The sequence below is a fragment of the Coloeus monedula genome, assembly GCF_965178545.1.
Source record: "Coloeus monedula genome assembly, chromosome: 14".
Lineage (NCBI taxonomy): Eukaryota > Metazoa > Chordata > Aves > Passeriformes > Corvidae > Coloeus > Coloeus monedula.
In genome coordinates this window covers 18,137,490-18,161,129 of record NC_138794.1, presented here as the reverse complement: position 1 = coordinate 18,161,129, position 23,640 = coordinate 18,137,490, and the positions used below count along the sequence as shown (strand labels likewise).

The 23,640-nt window shown below is 47.8% G+C and overlaps 2 protein-coding genes across 2 annotated transcripts in view; one reads left to right on the top strand and one right to left on the bottom strand.

Moving 5' to 3' along the window:
* Nucleotides 1-9,413, top strand: part of SCAPER (S-phase cyclin A associated protein in the ER) — a 142,677-nt gene extending 133,264 nt beyond the window's left edge. The window contains exons 30-32 of the mRNA XM_082291057.1: nucleotides 4,630-4,821; nucleotides 7,410-7,461; nucleotides 9,042-9,413. Of these exons, the coding sequence (XP_082147183.1) occupies nucleotides 4,630-4,821; nucleotides 7,410-7,461; nucleotides 9,042-9,136 (339 nt within the window). The 3' untranslated portion in view covers nucleotides 9,137-9,413. The remainder of the gene's footprint in view (nucleotides 1-4,629; nucleotides 4,822-7,409; nucleotides 7,462-9,041) is intronic.
* Nucleotides 9,414-11,704: 2,291 nt separating this feature from the next.
* Nucleotides 11,705-14,382, bottom strand: ISL2 (ISL LIM homeobox 2; the record flags this gene model as incomplete). Its single annotated transcript, XM_082291109.1, has 6 exons — nucleotides 11,705-11,821; nucleotides 11,954-12,124; nucleotides 12,224-12,507; nucleotides 12,618-12,877; nucleotides 13,073-13,262; nucleotides 14,325-14,382. The coding sequence occupies 6 exons, from the start codon at nucleotides 14,380-14,382 to the stop codon at nucleotides 11,705-11,707; spliced, it is 1,080 nt and encodes a 359-aa protein (XP_082147235.1).
* Nucleotides 14,383-23,640: the final 9,258 nt, after the last annotated feature.

Genomic DNA, 23,640 nt, shown 5'->3' with positions numbered 1-23,640 from the left:
TGCAGTTACAACTTGGAAAAAGAAACTCAGGTTGTCACCAAAAATGCTACTCCATAATAAATCTTCACAGGGTAATTTAATTGAACTGCTAGTTCTTGATAAATTACTAGCATGCATCTCCATTACATGTCTATTTAGAACATATGAATACATGAATGATATGAATATATGAATTATCAATTCACATTAATTTAACTAATATTTGTTCAGTATTTTACATACAGTCATTCTTCAACTTTCTGGCTGATATTTTAGTTTTGTCAATGAAAATCCTGTTTATTAAAAGGTGTTTGTACACTCCTCATTATGAAAATATAGTTTCAAAGACAAGAGGATTCTCATTTTAGTCTTCTGTAAAATTACCTGTTGAATTGGTAAGATTTTACATCTGATTTGACATGTAACTGCTGAGACATTCTGTATCATTGCTGTACCATTCCAAAGTTCTGGATCCTATTAGTTATGAGGATTTTTTACCCTCCTTTGACAAAAACAGATACGTATGCATTTTAAAGTAATGGTAGTTTTCGTTGATAAAAGGAATACGGAGAAAGATTAAGTGAAGTACAAATATGTGTATATGCAGTATGTAAATAGAATTAGGAGGTGTTCAGCGAAACATCTTTCTCTTGCTAGTTCTCAGGCAAAGGTTGTCCCTATGTGTGCTACTCATTATCTCCCTGCAAGGAAGGAAAGGAGCTGCACTTCTATGATTCTCATTCCTGCAGGACCATCAGAACATTATTTTGGGGCCCTTGGAGCTCACTGAAGAATGAAATGAGCTGCAGCGTTCCCCTTTGCTACCCAGAGGAAAATCACACCCAAGTTTTTGGGTTCATATGGTTTGTTAGTTCCCTATAAAAGGCATTCAGTCCTGGGAAGTTCTCCTGTGCAAGGTGCCAGGAAGCAGTGCAGGAGAGGAAGGCTGCTGCTGCTGTCCTGGTGGGCATACAAGGAAGAACTGAGTATCCAGCATGGAAAATGCTTCCAGCAGTCACCTCAGGTCCGGGGCCAGACACCCTACCTAAGTGACAGGGGAAGCCTTATCTCCCAGCGGAATGATGAGTTCCCCTCACAATTTTATTACTGTTTCGTACCACATGGAGCTTTTAATTTTTTTGATTGATTGTCCTATTTTATTGCTCAAGTGCTGTGTGGCATATTGCTGGCTTTTGTCATTGAAGTCTGTTTTGAAAGACTGACTTTTATACTGCTTCAGGCTTTCACAGCGAGAATGCAGCAAATGGCCAAGCAATACACTTCATAGTGAATATTGGCCCGAGTAAACGTGAGGAGAACATGGATTCCATCTAGAGACTTCAGAAATCATGAATCATGCTTTCTTAAGTGATAAACTTCAGAAATACCAGTACAGTGGATGGAGATGATTATTGCACTTGAGAGAGCAGAGTGCATTTCCCAAAGAGTCACACGGGAGCAGGGATTGCTGGTAGGGCAGAGGAGAGAGCCTGACCTGCAGGCTATTGGAGATTAAGCAAATTAGCAGGACCTGCAGAAGGCTATAAACTGGTGGGAGTGACAGAAGGTTACTGATAGGCAACCTTGAAAGGTGTTGCCCAGTGAAAAGTTCCCACAGGTCACCACATCACTCATGGTGCCGGACAATCAGCTGTGGATGCAGCAAGCGTAGCATGCGTGGTGTGGGAGACATGGAAATGCAGACAGACACTAACCAGGGAGGATTGTAGTCCTGAGGTGAGGATGTGAGTTGCTCTAGCCTCTCCTTCTCAGCAGGCTTTTACATTGAGAGCAGTGTTGGCCAGTGCTTTCTGGTGTGCTAAACCTGAATTCTCACCATGCTCTGTAACAGGGGCTGCACCTCCAAAATGCATCAGGACCTGGAGTTCCCTTGATTCCTCATGAAATAGCATTTCAGAAACCTGTTTGCTGTGTCTCCTACCTGTGCGTTGTTTGAGTCTTCAGAGGATTGTTCCAACATTTAGTACATGTTGGGCCATAAATAAGCTAAGCTGGAATTTATTCCAGCTAAGCACAGGCAAAACCAATAAAGTTGAATGAATATCTATAAATTTTGAGAATAAGCAACATTTTAAAAGGAAACAAAGAAAACATTAATGTGAGTTGCCTGCTCTGGGATAAAAAAAAAAAAAAAAAAAAAAAAGTGGTAGCTTGGACTAATTTGATAGGTCTCAGTTCAGAAAAAGAAAACCACAAGCAAATATTAATGAAGCATAGGCACATAGCTGAAGTTAAGCAGGTGCTTAAATGCTTGGCTGTACAGAAATGCAGTGATTTAATTAGGATCTTGTTACATTTGACAGGCATTTCTGACTTTGAGGCTAGAGGGAGAGCAACAAGAAAAGCTAATTCTAGGTTAATGCATCTGGATCCCAGTATATGGCAGGAGGAGAGGCAAGCTGCGTTTCAGTAAGGAGTTTGTATCTTGTATGAGAGCAGTTTGTAAGATGAGCAGTCCATATTCCAGCCTGTAAAACTCCCTGGGATTATTAAGCCAAGTGGCTGTTTAAAAGGGAAAAAAAAAAAATCAAGAGAGAGAACTGCAAGGTTTTCATTTGTTTTCTTTGTTGTTTATCTGCTAAGTCAAGCGCTGGCCTTCACTTTCTCCCCCCATTGACAGTGAAACAAGGAATATGTGCTCTGCTGCAGGTTTTATTTGATTGGGTTTTTTTCCAGTAAAGGGTGACTCATGGTTTTTTTTCTTCAGAGTACATAATACAGTGTATCAGGTTTAGTAGCTGCATTAGTACAATGAGCTGAAATCATTAAATTGATTCCATATGTGATAAATACCAGATTAAAACAGTCAGCAACCCCTGTATATACCTTCCTATCTTTAATGTTGATAACATCATAGTAGTAATAGTAAAACTGTTGAAAAGAAAAAGATAACGAAATAATAATTCCATGGAAGCTGTTTGGATATCTGCACTGTGAGTTTGGCAGGACTTCACTAACTATCTGTGGCATTTTTAGGACAGGTAAAGGAAATGAGCTGTGAAATGAAAAATGAAAAGTCCCAAAAACTTCTTTGCCTCTGCCTGTTCATCAAGGGTATGGTGGCCATTAAAAAGAAATCAAGAGTTCTCTTGTTCTGTCCTGGATCAGAAATGCCAATTGTAGTTATTTTAGTACAATTATGATTGACTTTAAATACTTTTCTGATTGTAGAATTTACCACAGAAAAATAGAACAGTACAATAACCACTCTGGTTAATTTAAAATTTCAACAGTACTCCCAAACTTGGAGGGCACCTCTTGCTTACAGGGTGGGAGCTGAGAGCTTAGAATCATTCAAATGCTTCAGTGATATTTTCTTCAAAACAGTGTCTGAATGTATACGTAATGGTCACTTTTTTTGGCTGTCTTTTAAAAATTCCTCCTGTCTTTAAGGGCATTAAGACATTGCTACCAGTATTTTGAAAGGTTTTTAATGTCTTTTTTGACTGGTGAACTGAAAAAATGCAAACTATTACTTTGTTCATCTTGTTTTTAAACTGAACTGCATTATCAACTTAGTGTGTGCTCTGAAGGTATTGTTAAAAGTGCTTTGAAAACTTGTAAATCCCTGTAATTTATGTTCTGTAGTCTCAACTGCTTCTTTCTGTCCTTCTGGTTTTAATTTGAATGCAGTCTTGTCTGGGTGTGTACCTGTAAAATTGTGTTTTTCCAAGTACAATTTACAGTCGTGACCCTCAGTTTTACAGTGTTCCAACCTTATAGAAGCTTCCTCCTATGCCAAAAAGCCAACTTTGGGTCAAACAGCTCTTTCATATTGTAATTGTCTAATCAAGGTTCCTTGGAACAGATCCGATTTGGGCATTTTTTAGTTTATCGCAAGATTTTATAAGAATATCAAGTGAATTGGAAAGGTTCCTTTGTAGGAGACCAGTGATAGCATTGCCCTTATTTCTTCAGATGTATACAGTTGTAAACTTAGCCTTCTTCATGACAACAGTCCCATTTATCTAAACAATTCTCCTTTTAGAGCCAATGGCACTGATAGAAACTGAGATAAGAAATACAGATGGGAGGATCTCTCCGAGTCTCGCCTTACAGAAACTTCTCGCTGGGCAGCTCACAATCCCCTTTTCTTTTTGGTGCCTGAGAATGCGTGGCAGACAGCTCCCATGAAACACAGTCCTCTTGAACTGCCAGCTCGAGGAAAGGATGGTCGGGCTTTTGGAGGGTTTTTTAAATCCTGGTGATTTCCTTCTGGATTTTTTTCCCCCCATGCTTAGTGTGTTTAAATGGCAGGCACTGGGGTTTTGTGTTTCATAGCTCTAACTTAGAATAGTCCCTGTGTTATAATTGTCTTTTGAATTAAGGTATTAAATTATCTATTTTATTGTAATCTGTAAATTAATCCCTTGCTTATTTGCTGTCTTTTTGGGTGATACAGAAAAAAGAACTTTCAGAGCTTTGTATTTTTTGTGTTACTCCGCAGTAAAAATAGTACTTGCACACTGAAACAGAAGTTATTTGAACTAAATATTATAGGCTTTATTTTTAATACTTACTCCTCATCCATGCTCATTTTTTTAGCATGACTTCAGCACCCTTGGTGGTTAAGAGGAAGAGAAGAGCAGCTAGATCACGTGGTTTATTTTGTTCTGTTTGTATTTTCAGATCATTGTACAATCTGGCCGTCACCCCACGGTGCTGCAAAAACTCTGCCAGTTGCCTTTCCAGTATTTCAGTGATCCTCGTTTAATCAAAGTGCTTTTCCCATCACTAATAGCTGCTTGTTACAATAACCCTCAGAACAAGATCATCCTGGAGCAGGAGATGAGCTGTGTTTTACTCGCCACCTTCATCCAGGTACTTCTGCAGTGCTGTGGCAGGCGCAGGGGCACTGCCAGTGCTGTGCTTGCCTTTGCTCTCAGTGTGGGGATCGTTAACTTAAATAAAACAAGCAAACAGCAGTGAAGTAGTTTCAGATTCTCTGCAGCTCTTCTCAAACCACAGATTCCGCCTGTACTTGAGGCACCGTATCACACTAAAAGGTTACTGAGTAGTTCAGGTTCTCACTAGCCATGCAGAATCCTGTTTTTATTAAAGTTACTGGATGTACTGGGAAGATCTGATGTAGATCTTAAAATTTTTTTTTTTCAAGAATTCCTGCACTTACAGCATATCTGAAATTGCTATATTAATGTGTTTACATACAAATGTACAGTTGTATACTGTGTACCACAGATTTACAGAGAACTGGGTAAGTGTATATATTTTATGCAGAAAATACACAAAACATATGTTACCAGTCTAATCTTGCAATCTTTATTTTTGACAGTAAGCCACCAAGGTCATTAGAAATACTGTTTTGAATAAGGATTTGCAGTATTTTTCTTCCCTTTGTCTAAATTTATATGCTGTTTTATCTATCAGATTTTCTGCATGCCTCATGGTTTTAATGCATTTTATTGACTGTTTCCAATGAATAAACGCAGTTTTCATAAATACTCTACTATTAAAAATAATACACTTTTAGGAGTCTGTAACCCTGTATCAGTCACCTGAAAGTTACTGTTGTTGATAAAGAAATGTTACTCAAACTCTTTTCCCTTAATGCTTTACAGCTAGTCCAAGAACAGGCTACATGCGTTTGAGAGAGAAAGTACAAGAACTAAATATTTACCAGAAGTCTTTGCATAACATCAAACTTCTGAGTGCAACTACTTTTTATCTTTTTAATACTAAAATAATTGCATAGCAGTTTTTTTAAAAGAAGTTTGGAACTTAGTATTCAAATATTTGCCATACAGTAATGAACTTCTGGTTAGATACACAGCTATAATCCATCTTTTTTTACTTTCTTATAGTGAAACTACAGATTTTAGTGTAGAAGTTGGGGTGGGGAAAAAAAATTGTGCGTTATTGGTAAGTGCAGCAAGTTTCATTTGGGTTTTTTTCAGCTAAAAAACATAAGAGTGGAGGAGAATGTTCCCTATATGAATAATTAAGGTTGTTTACCTTGATTTCTGTTCTATAAGAGATGCAATGGCACTAAAATCCCCAGTAGCTACAGTAAAGCATAACTATATTTATAAGGGTCAATGTTACTAATTTGATTTCCAGTTAGAGTTATATCCCAGATGGCAAGTCTGTGTACTATTCCTGCAGGCTTTTAAAAAAAGGTGTTCTATTAAAATATGGAAGAGTTGTGTGTGCTGTAAAGTGTCCTGTCACTGCTGACTTCACTGGTCCTTCAGTATTTTGCCTGTTTTAAAGTCTAATCCCGGATCATGCACACATGCATACACGGAGAGCAGTTCTGGCAGGATGCAAGGAATGCTGAGATCCCGCACACACAGAAGGGACTTCCCTCTCTACTTTTATTTCAACTCACTGCTGTTTGTGAAGCAGATCTCTTATTTGCTTCAGTAGAAGGTTTGGGAAAGACTGTAAAATGTTGCCCCGAGATTAGAAAATGAGATTCTTCCTTTGCCAGGGAACGCAAAAAGAAGTCCCGTTTACGTAAAAGTTTGGTGGTGTGTACGAATATAACACTTAAATACAGTGTGTTAAATGTGTGTAGCAAAAATCAAAGGAAGAGCATTGCTGCATTTTACAGCGACCTCCCTACCAATAGATGTGTTTCCGTCATCTGAAGTTTGCATCAGCCGGTTTATTTTTGTTACTTCTGTTTTGAGATATGCAGAAATAAGTAGAAACATTCAGGAGTATCCATGATTTGCTGTGCTGTATCTTATGTCTGATAATACCTTCTTCAGTATTCTGCTGGGTGGGTACTCCAAAAAGACATAGGATCTGTAGTGGGGAGCTGACTGGTTCTGGGTGAGGTTGGTGTCCGTGCTGGCTCCAAGGATGCTGCATCCCAACATCCGACAGCAGCTGGGATTGCACAGTGCTCTGGGTGCTCACGCCAGCCCCCTGCAGCTGGGGGCACAGCTGGCTGCCAGGGGCAGCAGCGCTGGGCAGCAACTCCACATTCTCCCAGGAGATCAGCACCTCCGGCTCCCAGGTCGCTGGGAAGCACGGCCATTGAAATGGGGATTGTTCATCAAATTTGTAAGAGTGTATTTGGAGTCGGGAGCAAAAATCTGAAACACCATTTGTTTTACAGAAACACGGCTATGGTAAATAGAAATCACAATTATTTTGTAAGAAGACATTAAAGCCTTGGATTCTCTGTTGTATACTAAAAATATATTTTTTGAAAACAGGTCTAAATAAATGTGTAAAAATCCACTATAAATTACAGAATTTAAGTGCTGGCAGTATTCTGTTATAATACATAGCAAACAAGCCAGAGTTCATTAATTTACAGACTGCATAAAGTATTAGTATTTTTGAGTGATTGTGAAGACTTAAAAATGTTGGTTTAATTCCTTAGATATAAGATCTGAAAACCTGATGTCTTTTTTTTGTTTGTTTCCCCCCCCCAGGATTTTGCACAGAGCTCAGGCCAAATGGAAAGTCAGTTATCTCAGCAGAGGGGTATGTTCACTGCAGTGTAACAGAGTAGCAGTTGGGTAACAAAATGTGATTAAAGTTTTTTGAATCTGCTTTGATTAAAAGAAATACAGTAAATTGCAGCACAATTTTACAGTTTGGGAGTGGGCTCCCTGACTTACATCCTGATTTATACATACGTGTCTTCCAGTCTGCTGCTCGTCGTATCAGGGATTCAGACTGTTAGTCTTTATTAAATGCTGTGTGGTATCATGTCTTAAAATGTGATACTGTACCTGCACATATTTAATTAGCTGACACAAAGGCTGCCTTCAAGAGTTTTAGGTTGCAGAAGCCACGCAGCCATGCCAATACACCCAGGGAGCCAAAAAACTCTAAAATACTGTCCTGTAATTGTCCTTTAAAATTTGTCAGTTTGCAGAAGAGTCATGATTTTTTTTCCCCTTCAGTTATTGTAAATATTATTTAAAATGCAGTCAACCTTTTTAAGCTAAACATTTGAAAGATTCTCAGCTGAGATGGCTGTTACTTGCTAAACGCATCTGAAATTCAAGTGTTGATGGGCATCTGGTCTTGAGTAGCCATATAGTGCATAAAATGTGGCACTCAGTCACTTCTCCCTCATAACAAGTAGAAATCCTCCACCATTTTGCTCAACGTTTGCCAGGAGTTGAGTGATTCTAGGTCTAAAGCATGAACTTATTGTTTAAAAATAAATTATAAAATTAAGGTAACTTCATAGAGATTTTTACTGTCAACATTAGACATCTCAGTCTGAAGCAGCGTCATGCAGCACAAACTTTCCAGGATTGTGTTTGCATGAGAATCTGCTCAAGAAACATCTAAAATCTAGGCGGAAAACTTGCTTTTTATTTTCACTATTCACACTGGATGAACTTTTAAACAAAGGTGTGGTGACATATGAGTGTGATTTCTAAACATTCCCCAGTTGCAAAAAAAGTTGACTTAATAACAGTGTAAGCAGGATTATTTTATCCGTTATATCACTTGAATGTGAAGGATAGTGTTCCCAAAAACAAATGGGAATAATAACATTGACAGGAATAAAACCTGCAAGCACAAGCAGTTGGGTGCTGCATGGAGGGTCAGACCCTCAAACCTGCGCGCAGTGAAATCTGTCCACGTCGCTGCACACTCTTAGGAGTGAAAGCTGCATTTGTACTCGTGCTGTGAGCTCTGGGGAGTTGGGAGCACAACTCTTCTGCAGCCCTTTGTGGAGAAAAAAAACTGCTGAGCAGAAAATGCTGCTGAGGCTGCCCAGAGTTGAACGAGGCTGAGCTAGTCCCCGGTGGGTCCAAGAACATAAAGTGTGTAAAGATGTTCCTCTGCATAGGCAGAGAGCCTGATCAGCTTAAAAATGGAAGCCTTTGCTCATCAGAGCCTCTGCCCCCATTCTTAAAGCCAAGCGTAGATGTCCTGAGCTCTGCAGAAGTGTCACCCCATGGTTTGAGAAGATTTTGATGGGGGAGGGGAGTAAATGTCTTAAAGTATCTCAAATTGGCTGCACATTCATTATTCTTGTTTTATTGCCATCTTATCTTAAGAGGGAATAACTTGGTAATTTTATGTTCTGTCTTCAACAGAAAAATTTTTCAGTTCTCAAGATTATCTTGAACTGTCCAACAGATTCCCCCGGCAGTCCTGGGAAGAAGCTCGACAGTTCTTCTTGAAAAAATAAGAGTTGTATTTAGTTTTTAAATCCCTAACATCATCACACTGACCAGTTCCTGCTGACTACCTTCTTTAAAACGCTGTTCCGAAACGTTTTTGATACTCTAAATACTTATGCTGTAGATATATAATTTGCACTATTTATATCCTAAGTACTGTAGATACTTCCAAGTTCTGTTTTGTAATTTTGATAATTTGAGTTTATTTCGTTCATGTATCCAGTGTCATGATTTTGGTGTTTTCTGCCCTGTGGTAGGACTTGCACTGCAGAACTGCTGAAATAAGGTTGCAAATAGAGAAAATATCTTCTATATATCTTGTAATAAAATAACTTATTCTGTCTTGTCTGACTTCCGCATTATAATTGTCAGTGTGTTTGAATTACCATTAACAACACGGCTTAGAGAGAGGGGAAAAAAAGACTCATAAGATGTCTTTTTTCGTTAATCAAGAGTCAATCAGAATCAAATCAAGGTAATTCGTCAGATCTGGCCCTGGGGAAAGTTTGCTTATAATTTTTGGGTGATTGAGGATACGTCACCTAATACGGATTTTTTAGACCTCATGCATTTTTAACGTCTCGGTTAGACTTGAGCGAGGCTTGTTTAAGCCTCACGATGTTCTCTGAGCGGTGGAGGTTCCGCGCCGCGCAGCTGAGCCGCGAGCGCGCGCGGGGGCGGTGAGGGGGCGCGCGACACCCCGGGCCCTGCGCTGCGGCGGGGCCGCCGCCGATCCCGGCCCGTGGGCACCGGGACCACGACCCGGGCAGAGACCGCGACCGGTGCCGGAGCAGGGGCCGGGACCGCGACCGGTGCCGGAGCAGGGGCCGGGACCGCGATCGGCACCGGGACAGCCCCGTCTTGGCGGCCCCAGGCCGCGGCCCCGGCGCCGCACATAGCTGCCCGGCCCGGCGCGGGCCTGAGGCGTCGGCGGTCCTGAGGCGAGGCCCGGGAAGAACGCGCGGAGCCCGGACGTCCTGACCCGGACGGAGCCAGGTAAACGCAGGGGCCTCGCGGCGGGGCTGGGAGGGGCGGCAGGATCCCCATGATCACCTGTCCCCAGCCGGGAAATTGCCCGTCCCGGCGGTGCAGAGCAGCCCCGGGCTGAGGCGGCCCCGCAGGCCGGGCCGCTCCGTGCCCCCCGACGGCAGCTCGCCTGGGAGCCTGGTCCCTGCACACGCGCTCCCCAGCCCTTCGGGGTGGGGGAGCCGCACCGACGCCGCGCTGCACATCCCCTGCACCCCGGAGGGCTCCGGCAGGGCTCGGCTCTCCCCCCGCTCCCCGGGTGCCCGGGGATGGGGACTGGGGCGCGGTTCGCCGTGGCTTGAGCTTGCCCGGGCTTGCGATACTGCGGGGAGCTGGTCCTGAACAGTCCCGCACGGGTGAGAGGGAGGGCACGGGAGCTGGAGCGGCCCCGCCGCGCTCACAGGTGATGCCAGAGGCAGATAAGGAGTCGCCGCCTGGGTCTGGTCTAGGGGATGGACACGCGGGAGAGGAGGGTTCCCCTCGCTCCGCCGCCCCGGGGGAGCCCCCCGCCACCCTCAGGGAGGAGGCGAGCCAGGCCCGCACCGCGGCAGGTGCGGGCACGACCCGGGCGAGCCTGGGGGCTACTCCGAAAGGGAAACCTGCGCTCCGCCTCCCCTGCTATAAATAAGCGGCCCCGGTTCTGAAAGCCGATTAGCGCGTTGCGGAGAGGCCGTGCGAGAGAAGCCGGGGCCGTGCCCGTCCCGACCCGCTCTGTTCTGCTCCCGATGCGGGCGGCCGCACCCCTCCGAGCCCGGGATACCCCTTCGCCGCCCTCCCTCGACTTTTTTTAGGGTTTTTTTGTTTCTTTTCGTTTAAATCCATTTTTGTTTTCATTTTTGCTTTTTTTTTTTATTAAGTCCAAAATATTTAATCCCACTATTCAACCGCTGACTCTGACAATAAATAACAATAACTTACTTTTGATCGTTAAAGGCGCAAACAATCCGTCCTTCGTCCATTGATAACTTAACATTATTAGTACTGGTTTCCCCGCTAAAAAGTCTCGTCTCCGTATCCCGTTTTTCCAGCGATCGTGCGGGGCCGGGCGCCACGGCCCGGGAGAGGCATCGGTGTGAGATGAGGGTGGACGGCTCGGCTCCGCGGAGGAAGGTCCAGGCCGGCTCCGCGGCCGCACGCCGGAGGACTTTCTCCCCCTTTTGTAGGTTTTCTTTAAATTTATTTTTCCCTTTCAAAAAGGGAAGAAAAACCGTCCCCAGCGCAAGCGGCGGGCGAGGCAGCCTGTCACCGTGCCGGGTTCCGGCGGGGAAATCCGCGTTTCTTTGGGGAAAAGAAACATCGAAATCCGCAGGGAAAAAACCCAAACCAACGAAATAACCAGGGCGGGGGCTCTCTCTCCGGTCTGGTGAAGGCAGCGAGGATCCCGGTGCTTTTTTTGGCCGTCAATAACATATTTTTTGTTTGTTTTTAAATAAGAATAATTAAAAAACAAAGGCGTTTGTCCGGCGCTCTGGGAGCGGCCCGGGGCCGGGTGTCTCATGCAGGGAGCGCAGGCATGCGGAGGTCCCGCGGCGGCGGGCGGACGGGCCGCCTCACGTCTCGGCCGGACTGGGCACCATGCTGTTGGGGGTGTCGGGGAGCTGGGAGGACAGCGAGGTCACGTCGCTGCCGGAGGAGGTGCCCAAGGAGCCGGACTCGGAGAAGGAGACCTGGGGGAGCAGCGATGGTGAGCGTCCGGCACGGTTGCCCCCTGCCCCGTTCCCCTCCCGCAGCTCCCGGACCCGGCGGGCCGGGATCTGCCCGCCTCCCTGAGGCCCGACGGACGGCCCGGCGCGGCTCACCAGCTGCTGGAAGGCGGCGGGCTGCTCCAGGTCGCTCTGTAGGGCGAACTCGCTGAGCGCCTTCCAGGGCGGCTGGTAGGTCTGGACCTCCACGGCACTGCCCTGCACGGCGCTCTCGTGGCGGATGGGGCTGCCGGCCACCAGCGGCGTCCCGGTGAGGCCCTGCAGGCTCTGCGGGCATACGGGGATTCAGCGTGACTGCCGCCCGAGCCCGCGGGCCCGAGCCCCCCACCCACATCTCCCTCCCCGGCGGGAAGGGCGGACGCTCACCGTCTTGTCGCTGTGCTGCTGCTGCTGGAGCTGCTTCATGAGGATGGATTTTTTCTTGTCCTTGCAGCGCTTGTTCTGGAACCAGACGCGGATGACGCGGGGACTGAGCCCCGTCATTTCCACAAGCTGCTCCTTCATCAGGGCGTCGGGGCGCGGGTTGGCGGCATAGCAGGTCCGCAGCGTGTGTAGCTGCTTCTCGTTCAGCACCGTCCGCACGCGGGTGGTCTTCTCGGCCGCCTTGTGCGCCGGCGGCCGCGGGGCGGGCGGCCGCCCGGGCACCGGCTCTGCGACGGGCGGGGAGGGCGCGCACCGTCAGCGCCGTCGCCCGCTCGCCCGCCGCAGCCCCCCGGACACTCCCCCCGCCCCGCCGCCCGCCCCGACGGAGAGCCGGTACCTGCGAGGTGCGCGGCGGCTGCCGGCGGCAGCGCGGGGCTGCGCGGTCCGCGGGCGGCGGCGCCGTCGGGGGGCGGCCCGTGGTCGGCGCGGCAGAGCAAGTCGCGCTCCCGCAGGCAGAACTGGTCGCCGGGCAGGAGCTGGCGGCCGCAGGCGGCGCAGCGGAAGCACTCCAGGTGGTAGACGTGGTCGCGGGCGCGCATCACCAGGTCGCTGCTGCTGAACGCCGCCTGGCACTGGGCGCACTTGATGCCGAAGAGCCTGCGGGGACGCGACGCGACGCGCCGTCAGGGCCCGCGGCCACACCGTCGGGGCGGCTCCAGGCGGTGCCGCGGGGGCGGGCAGCAGCCGAGAGTCGGGTTTTCGTTGGGGGAAATTCGGGGGGCTTAAGGGGCTTTTGTGCTTTTTCGGGTCTGGGTTATTTTTTTTAACGAGCGTTGGCGCATTCGGGGTCACCTGCTGTAATCTCGCTTGCAGTAGGCCTTGCCGTCGCGCAGGAAGCATGTGCAGGTCTCGTCCAGGGGCTGCCCGCACTCGGCGCACTTGAGGCAGGCGACGTGCCATTCCAGATCCGGCGACACCCGCAGCAGAAAGGGGTCCTGGATGCGGCCCCCGCAGCCCGCGCACAGGGCCAGCCCCGGCCGCCCTGCCGGGAGCGAGCGGAGTACGGTCAGGGCCAGCGGTATACCAGAGCAGAGGCCAACAATTAGGGAAAGGCACTTTTTCTTTTTTACACTTTATCCTTTTTTTCTTATTCTGTTTTGTTTGGGGTTTTTTTTTCCCAAAATAGGAAGAAAGAGAAATGAAGACGGACACACGGACAGAAGGGATGGAAACACGAAAGGAAACAAATTAATACTGCCAGGACAAGAAAAAAAGACAGGAACTCGATCAATGCAAATAAATGCAGAAAGACAGAGACGTAAAAGTAGAATTTTGGAAAAGGAAAATAAAAGCAGAAACACAAAAACAGTAAAACAACGGCTGAGGAAAACTTGAAAGAAATAAGGAAAGAAACAAAGAAAGAAGGAAGGAAAGAAAGAAGGAAAAAGAAATTAAAACAGAATGACAGAATGAGAAATAAAAGCAGCAAAAACCCAGAGACGGTTAAAATGGGAGCATGGACAAATGAAAACAGTAAGAGACATGAAATCAAAGAGACAGAAAGAAAAATAAAACCAAACCAAAAAAGAACAGAAAGAAAAAGAAATTTTAAAAAAATCGGAAAGAGGAATCAAAAAGAAAAAAAACCACAAACTGAAACACGAAATAGATAAAGAAAAACGGTAAAACGGGCAGAGAACAAGAGAAAGAAGGAAAGGAAGGAAAAGCAGAAGGAAGCAGAGAAAGAAATGGAAACAGCCGAAAGAAATGAGCTCAGCAGCGCGGACAGCCGAAAGGGACATGCATTCGGTAAGGAATGGGGCAGCGGGGCCGGGAAGCGCTAGGCACGAACGGGAATAGCGGCACCGGAGTTGCCACGGGGCCGGGAAGCTCTAGGCACGAACGAGAATAGCGGCACCGGAGTTGCCACGGGCCGAACCCGCAGCCGCCCGCGCCGGCCGTGCAGCCGCAGCCCTTCCCAGCGCTGTCAGCGCGCCCGCGGTCCGCCAATCCACCCGACGGCAGAGGCGGCGCGGAGCTCGATCCGCAGAGTCCCACGCCCGCCCGCCCCGGCCCCGCGTTCCGCTGCGCTGCGCGCACTTACTCTTGGAGGGCTCCCCCATGACGCCCGGGAGCGGCCGCGGGAGGAGGATGTCCACCATGCGGGCGGCCCCCTGCGCACCGGCAGCGATGCGCGATGCGGGATGCGGAGCCGCCGCTCCACCACTACCCGCGCGGCGCGGGGCGGGGGCCGCGCCCGCCCCCCCGGGCCCGCCCCGCCGGGCCGCGCCGTGATGTCAGCGCGCAGCGGCCGCGGGCGGGGGGGCGGCTCTGACCTCACCGCGCGGCCCCCGGAGGCGATTGGCGGCCGCGGGGAGAGCCCGCGGATTGGCGGTGCCGAACAATGGGCGCGCGGCGGGCGCGGAGCGGGGCGCACGCCCCGCGGGACCCGGCCCGGAGCCGCACGACGCCGGCACGGACGGGGCGCGCGGCCCCGTGCGCCGCGGGAAAGCTCTTCCGCGCCCTTCGCCCCGGGCGGCCGCGGGACCCTCGGCCCGCCCGCCGCGGTGCGCTTCGGCCCTCTGCGCGCAGGGAACGGCGGCATGGACAGCCCGAGGAGGAGATTAATTTTAGTTGTTTTTCCACCTCTGTTTTCCGTGTTATTCTCCTTGACTTTTAGTTCGCCTATTATTTTCTCCTTTTATTTCCCTCTTCCTTCTCTTTCTCTTCTCCTTTGCATTTTATTTCGTTGTTCTTTTCCCCGCGTTTCGGCGTGCCGCTGGCAGGTGCCCTCGGGCGTGCGCGGCGGCACAGTCCCGGCGCTGCGCAGAGGAGCATCTCCGCGGCAGACGGAAAGGGGCTGCGCGGCGGACGCCGGCGCGACGCTGCGCGCCCCGCGGAGCAGTTCCCTGCTGAGGCCCGTGTGCGGGAGAGCCGCCCCAACGGACCCGAACAGAACCCATGGCATCGTCGGGGCGGCCGTTCTGGGCAGCACCCCCGTGACGAGTTGAAAATAGCGGAGAAAAATAGTATTTTACCACATTTTCATGCACCTGATTCCGTGCTGTTCCCGCAGCTGAACCTCTTCGTTGCTTTTTTATGCCTTCTGTTCTTTTTTCTTCCCTCTTTCCCCCCGGTCTCCATGGGGTTCCCGTGCAGTAGCAGAAAAACAGGGAGAGCACTTTAGTGGCCTTTGACTCAGTTTTAAATTCGCAAAGACTTTGCAGCCCAGCAGCATGAGTACCTCATAAAGTCCGGGAAAGCTTCTACATGCTGGAATTGAGATTACCGCTGTCTTGGGGCTTTGGTCCTGTCCTTCTCTTCCATGCAACCACCTTTTTAATTTTACGCATGGAATTTGACAAGCATTTGCCAACCTGTATGGCTTGGGAAGGACATGGTGACTTTAGATGTTGGCTCAGGATGGGCAGACTGCGCTCATTTTTCTCAGAGGAGGAAGGCGGGATGGTTTTTCCAGCTGAAGCACCTGTCTTTTGTTCGAGTCAGGCACCCTGCAGGTATGAAAACCCAGAAGCTGGGGAGGGGGAGAGGACCCTTTGGATAAGGTGATTCACTATTTGACCCGCTCTCCAAGCCTGACCAGAGCCTCTGCTCCCCCTTTGAGGACCCCAAATGTTGAAAGCAAACCTTTAAATTTGTACAATAGCTCCGGGGAAAAGGAGGATGGATGGCATTTGAAGTACCCACTTCAGCAGGGACGCATGTCACCAAGGGATTTCGGTATCCCTGCCTGCCCCCGCATGTACGAAGGTGCAGAGGTGCGGTGTAGCAGTGACATCCTCAGGGCAGGGTGAGCCCACGTGTTCCCTGCCTGTGTGGCGTCGGCTGGGGGTTGTGGTCTGACTGCTGCCTGCCGCTAGAGTGGCTCGCTTGCCAGTGGCAGAGCTGGGTGGGGGATGAGAGGTAGGAAGGCAATTGGAAAAGTTTGTTTGGTTCTTCAAACCGGGGTGACCCTGAGGGATAGGTGATGGGAACCTCCACAGCACTGCTTTGGGGCAGCACAGGTCCATGCCTGGGCACCTGGCAGAAGAGGATACAGAAGGGTGACTTCAGCCTGAGCCACAATTCAGAGAGTCCTGGATGAGTCAGTATCTGCATGTGTTAACAACAAAATGCAAAAATGTCAGAGTGATAGGAGAATGAGACATGTCTAAGAATACAGCAGCTTGGCAGGGATGCTCTGTGTTGCATCACCCTTTTCCCACTCGAGGGCAGGATCCTTTCTGCGCTCCCAAACCTCCCATCAGTTTAGGAATTAGAAAAGTTACAGCTGAGCCAGCCAAACTTTTCCAAACCTATGCAAAGCTGTGCTGCAGTCACACCTGTATCTGTACAGAGCAATGTGCTGACACCAGGCAGGTATGGTTGGACTGGACTTGCTTCACAACCAGGCAGGAAGGAACAGAGCAGGCAGTGCCACACAGGCAGTTTAGTAGAAAAGCCCAAAAAATTACTTGCCAGGCAAATGTTGAAAGCCCTGCACCTCCTGTATGTGATATACAAAAAGTTTTAAAATGACTACAGGTAATGAGGCATGCCATGAGGCATTGAACCAACTCAATACCACGTGTTTAGCAAACAGGTTCATTGTTGGTTCATCTGAGGGAGGGTAAGGGAAAGCACATCATAAAATCGTGGAATAATTCAGTCCAGGAGGCACCTCTGGAAGACTGCGTGCAGGTAACTTGGAACTGCTGGACACATTTGCTAGTAAAAACCAAATGCAATCTCTCCTGCTACGCTGATTACTCCTCGCTCTCCTCCACCCACTGTCCAGAGATTCCAATCTCTTTTGGGGCAATTCCGGTTGGGTTTGGTGTGAGAGCTGGCAGGGGCTGCCTGGCCACAGGGTGAGGCCGGCTGATGATACTTTCTGTTCTCTACAGAGCAACTCTGGGGTTTGCTCCCAAATAGAAATACAAGTTCCCTCTAGAAGGGGGAAACAGTAACTATTTTTTTTTGTTTGCAGCAGATTGCAAAGGCAGTAAATGCTGATTCTTTCAGAGCCAACCATGGATTAAGTCCATTATAAAATTAAAACAGATGGAACACAATTTCACTTACATTACAAAAAAGGACAGGAACCATCTGCAGTAAGATTTAGCATTGCAAAGCTATTGTTATCATGTTACCATCAAAACCTTTGATGAAGAATTTTCTTTCTTTCACAAACTTGTTCACATGAAACAAATGTTTTATTTATCCATCTTCCTAAGATAGTCATATTTTATTAAAAAGATGATGTCTCTCAAAAAACCGGCTCTTGATTCTAGTAGAATATGCCAAAACAAAGAGAGGTTGTAAAACTCCAACACTGAGATACTGGGAGCTTCAATGGGGTGGATGTAGCAAAAGGAGAATTCCCTATCCATTCTTCCTTTAAAAAAACATTTCCTCGTGTTTGGGCACAATGTCTGATACCGAAAATAGTTAATTAATGAGATAATGGGATACTGCATGTCACCTCCTGTCCAATGGGATTATCTGATGGCTAATTATGGACAGATTGTGATTAATGTGATTATGGATTGGATATTAATCTGATTCTGGATTGATCTAGTTATGTTTTAGTCTGCTCCAAATGGTTAATTGGATCTGAGATAATGGAAATGCAGCTTGCACCAGATTTTGCCACATCAGTTGATGAAGTATCTTTTGATCTGGGTGGGTTGCGAACAATAAATTATTTACAGCTGTTGAGAAAATGACTCTTCCTTAGAATGTAGTCATTCATTTTATTTTCGAAAGCCTTTGAAAACAAAATCAATATCCTTTCTAAAAGGAGATGTTGACAAAAGAAAGGCACGTACATAACTCACAAACAAATGTGACGAAATTAAACAGTGGTTAACCCGGTGGCCTAATGTCTGGTGATGCATTTGAATTGCTATGTGGAGCTTTGGGCTCAATTCTTCTGAGACCAGCAGGGGTTGGGAGCATTGCAGGGGAACAGGGCCCAGCGCTGGGGAAAGTGGTGTTGCACAAGAGCTACTGCCAGCCCTGCTAGTGATTAAGAATCAGCCATGGTAACATGGCAAAGGGAGCCCTTGCCATTTTTCCCCTCCGGCTAAGAAGGATTCAGAAAGTTCATGAGTTCAGAAAAGACTTATTGGCCCATCTCCTCTGGCCTCCTTCATACCAGACCATGCAATTGGACCCAGAATTACTATTTTTTCCCTCACAGTGAGCCTGTTAATTTATGGTTGACCTCAGACATGTCTCCCAGAGATGCATCTGGTCTTGGTGTTGCCTGCCGGTGCAGGAGAGGCTGCCTTGCTCTCGCATCCTGCTTGTTAACTACTTTCACTGGAATGGACAACTGAGGGTATAGTTTAGGTTCAACCCCCAGACACTGGATCTCGTTATGCCATTATCTGCAGGATTAAAGCCAATGGGTAAATTGCAGGCTTTGTAGACTTCATCTCAGACTTTGTGACAGGGCAAGCAGGAGGTGCATTAGCCTTTGTCACCAGGTGCTGTAAGCAGCAGGTAACTTCACCAGAACGTGCTCCTCCCTAATGGGCTCTGCAATAAAAATATCAAAAATCAAGCAGGTTCCAAAACACTGAAAACAAAGCCTACTGCTGCTGCTGTGCTTACACAAAAGTGCTATTGACTGACCTGAAACAGAAAGAAAAAAGGAAAAAGCAACTTTCCCTGAAAAGTCCTTAGGGGCATGGAAAGAGCTGTTCCCCTGGAGTGACTGTCCCTGCTGCTGCAGGAATGGCTTGGGCTGGTGTGAGCAGGAATACAGTGGCATCTGGATTCCTTTCCAGCAGTGTAATGGGCAAAAAACCCATCTACCTCTTTCAAAAATAATGCTGGTACAACCTGTCAGAAAATTTTACACACATCTGCCATTAGCAACAAGGCGAGCTGCATGCAGAAGAAGGGTGGCAGGTCACAAAACCCCATCCAGGTGTCTGCACTGGGAGGGGAGCAGACCTCTTTTCACCAGCATTGTTTCCCTTGTCCTCCACACAAACCACCATCACTCCTGGGCAGGACAAATTGCCTTTCAAGGTAACCTGAGCCTTTGCTTTCATGAGGTTATAAGGGTCCCGTTTTGCCTGTGTGCTTGGTAGAAGGAGTTTCTTGAACTCCTCAGGTGATCTTGTTCTTTAGGAATATGCAGCAAATGTGATATGATGTTACTCCCAGACTTCCTTGTTACTGGACTGCCACATGGAAATTATTAGCAAGAGAGAGTAGTTTATAAAAAAGAGAAAATACCTTTCTGTGGTGGTTTTGTAGGCTCAGTATTAGAAGGGTTGTCCCTGCTATGGGGTGGCTTAGGGGGAGCTCTTTCCTCTGTCCTCCACTTTGTAAGCAGGGCTTGTGGCATCATCTCCTTCCAAAGGCTTCTGTAAAGCCTCATGAAAGACCAGCTGCTGCTCTGAGTCATGAAGGTGAGTGGTTGTAAGGTGATCTGAGCAGAGCATTGAGCACACCTGTGGTGGTGTTCTATTATAAAGGACCTCCAATGGCAGACGTGTTGAGATGAGTGAGATGAGGGGCAGAGAGCACATCCCTCCTTGTGTACAATTCATGGCTGTGGGCAAGGGGTGAGCGCAGGGGAACTGGTAACATCCTGGGGTGGCTGAGCCACCTGTGACCTCACAGCACTCGGGCATAAAATATTTCAGCAGCAGAGATCTCTTCTGGTGCTGCTTCCAAGGTGGGTTTTAGACTGGTCCAGTGCTGGGCTGTGGGTCCTGCCCATCGGTTTGAGGGTCCTGCTGAGCTGTAAGCAGGTTGCAGTTGTTTTAACGTTATTGGATTTTGACAGATTAGGAGGCGAATCCTTTCGTGTGTTGGGGAAGCTTCCCAAATGAAGCTCTTTTAATTTATCTGAGTCGGCTATCCCCAGGGTGATGGAAGGAGGAGTAAGCTAAGGATGACCTGTGACAGAGAGGACCATCATAGCAGTGATAAAAAAAATTCCTGCTCTTCACTAAATCCCTTAGTCATGAGGCTGTATTAGCTGGATTCCATATGTTTTAATTAGGAATTATGTATTTCAGGAGAACCAAAATCCGATTCTAGGGAAGACATGATTACATATTTTTTATGGTCCTTGTTTCATTTGGCTTCTGTAGAGATACCAATACAGGTACCTGTCCTTGTCTGCAAACATATTTTAAAAAGTTTGAATAATCTATGTTATTACTTTTTCTTTCCCCCAATCCCAATAGTGTGAAAAAATGTAATTCTCTTTCCAATGCAGAAACTGGGTCAGCAGATCCTAATGAAATAATCCTGGATAACAATGCACAATACAAAGATCTGCTTCCACTAATTAATGACTACTTTTTCTTTCAAAATACAAAGTCGTAACTTCTGCCTGCTGTGGACAGTAACCCTACCTTCAGTGGCACCTGTTCGTTGTATGTTTTACCATTTTTATTATTGTCATGGGAAGGTCAAATAGAAAAAAGCTTTTTGCCTCTGTTCAGCTTGTATGGATCATGCTGATATAATCCCTACCTGATTACAGTTATAAGCTCCTAAAACACTGGCCATAAGTGATAAAGACTTCCTTTGTGTTTCAGGCTGTAATCCGCATCAAGCCAGTTTCAATAAGGATTTGTGCATCTGAAGTGTTGCTGAGTATTTGAATCAAAATTATAAACAGAAAATATAATAAAAAGCCTGTCATGTCTCTGAATTGGTGATACTACACCTCAAAATCTGACCTAAAGAGGGGCAATGTCACTCTGCTCATGAAAATATGATGTGTGTGCTATGAAGCCAGATACACAGTGAAAGGATCAATTTATTATTGGCTATGATGCAAATAGTTAATTTTGATAGTAGCTCACTTTTGTTTTAGCGTGAGGTAGTAAAGCCCAAACTTGAATGAGATCACTTTGTTTATTTTTGTGACTTGGAATTTTTAGATGTACATTTGTTGTAAAGATTTCGTCTGCATGAGATGTGCATGTTGGAAGCTTAGTTTTGGAGCCTAAAATAGGATTATGAAATTACATGCCATGCTTTTAATGAATAAAACACCCCAATTAAAAAGACATAATGGGCAAATTAAGGATGCCTAGGATGTTCTTATTCTGCACCCTTTTTTTGCCTTTGTTGTTGCTTTTGTTGGATTACCTAGGGTGCAGGTAGGGATCTCTATACTGTATAAAACACCACATCTCTGAAGAGTTACACTGCACCTTAACCATCATTCAAACTGGTGATAAAGAGCCACATCAAATATTTATCCTCTTTTTAAACTCCTCTCAGGGTACTGTGGCTTCTGCAAAACCATTTCCCCTCTCATCTTCGTATAAACAAGCGGGTTTTTTTCACATGGTCATTTGCAGAGATCAGGTGATGCACAAGCAGCTCCAAACACTCATTTTCTTCCTTTTTTGGGGACTGAAGGGTGGAGCCAGACCAGGCAGAAGTCAGAGCAGCCCTGGAGCTACTTTCATCCGTATAATCAGGCACAGGCCCTGAAGGAGGTTTGCCACCTCCTTTAGCTCTTCCCTTCACAGCTCTCCTTTGGGGCTTGCGGAGTTAAGGTAGTGCTGGGGGGCCAGGAAGCTGGAATATACAGGACAGCTGCTTTTCTTCTATTCTAGAGACATTTGAGATTTGAGATGAAGTCAATTGTCCATTTAGATGCTTGAGTTGCTGGACCTGGTTAGCTTTTGCTGTAAAGCAGCACTTTTTAGCATCTGATGTGAAAATCATGTGACAGAATAAATTTTAGAGGTTATCCTGTGCCAAGACTGTGGCAAATTCGAAGAGCCTTTTTGATCAGTCTGCCTTTTGCTTTCCTATGGAGCAACTTAGTAATGCAGAACGAATCACTGACATGCTGCAGATCACCGCTGATTCTTGGAGGAACAGTCCAATGGCCATAATTGCTCAGGGGGGGTTGTGTTTGATTTTTTTTTTCCCCTCTAAACCACTTCAGGATGGGAAGGAAGAAACTCCATTCATGGCTCATCTTGTAATTTCTGGGATGGGAGTTCCATTCTGGAGTGTCCCAAATCCATGTGTGCTTGGGGCTCCCGGGCTGGCAGGACTAGTTGGTCCAGTATGACAGCTCCTGCCAGCTTCTCCAGGACATCAGGTTTTCAGAGAGCCACAGCACACATTTTAGCAGTGAATTTGGCCTGAAATATTTTGCTTCATTTTTAAAAAAATCACTCTCCTTGCCACCCAGAAAAAACATCTGGAGGTATGGAAAAACAGCAAGTCTCATTCTGGTCCCTGGGGCACCCTAGTGCCGTGATAGGGGCAGGCACAAGATGTCTTGCCTTGGTTCTGGGAAATCAGAATAATAATAACAAAATAGACCTATAAATTACTCAGAGCTCATGAGCTATTGCTTAATATTGCCTGGGGCCAAGCACAGGGATGTGGGTGAGGCAGCCAGAAATCTGTCCTGGTGAGAGGATGCCATCCAGGGCTGGTGATACCTGACTGGTTTTTGACGCTTCGGTGTGGTTTGGACAACTGGTGGGGTGCGACATTTTGGAAGCACCGTGCTATCTGGCCTTTCCAGTGTGCCATGCACTCCATGCCTACATTATCTCTTTTGCTCTTGTTGCATCTCGTGGTGTGGGGAGTGTGACCGGGGGGAATTTGGCAGCTCATGGGCAGCCAAAGGCAGGGGCCATAGTCTCCCAGGCTGCTCTTGGCTCCACAGCCGCAAATTAAGACTTTTCCCTTCTTTCTCTTTGCAAGGCACATTTTCACTGGCTTAGGATAGGATCTGGCAAGGAGCACCGGCATTTGAAGGCATAACTCGGCTTTCTGTTGTTTTCTTCTCTTTAAAGGCTTTAACCCTTTGCAGAAGCACTGCAGGGGAACCGGGCAAAGGCGGCCGGAGGAGGCTGGCACTGGTACCTGGTCAGTTTGGGCTGGACGGGGTCCGTTCCCCTCGAGGGGCTCCGCGGGAGCTGGGCGGGCCCCCTACGGCAGCGGCAACTTCGCTCTTGCCCACCGGTACGGCCCAGAGCATAGGGGGCGGGCGGATACAGCCAGCCGGGCGGGGAGACAGAGCCGGCTGTACGGGGGAACAGCGGAGCGGGGGGCTAGGCGGCTGTGCGAGGGGACAGCGGGCGGTGCAGGGGGTCACAGCCGGCTGTGCACGGGGACAATGGTGCGGGGGGACAACAGGCCGAGGGACACCGCCAGCGCTGAAGGGGAACGCAGCCGCAGCGGGCCGCTCGGAGAGACAGCCGGGCCGTACGTCAGCGGGCAGAGCAGGGGAGAGCAGCCGGGCAGAGAGGGGAGGACAGCCGGCCGTGCGAGGTTCGACACGCGGTGCGGAGTCTGCGGGCGCGGAACACGGACTCTCCACGCTCTACTCTGCGCCCGCGCCGCCGCCGCCGCCCATTGGCCCGGCGGTCGGTCCAATGGGGCAGCGGGGCGGGGCTGGC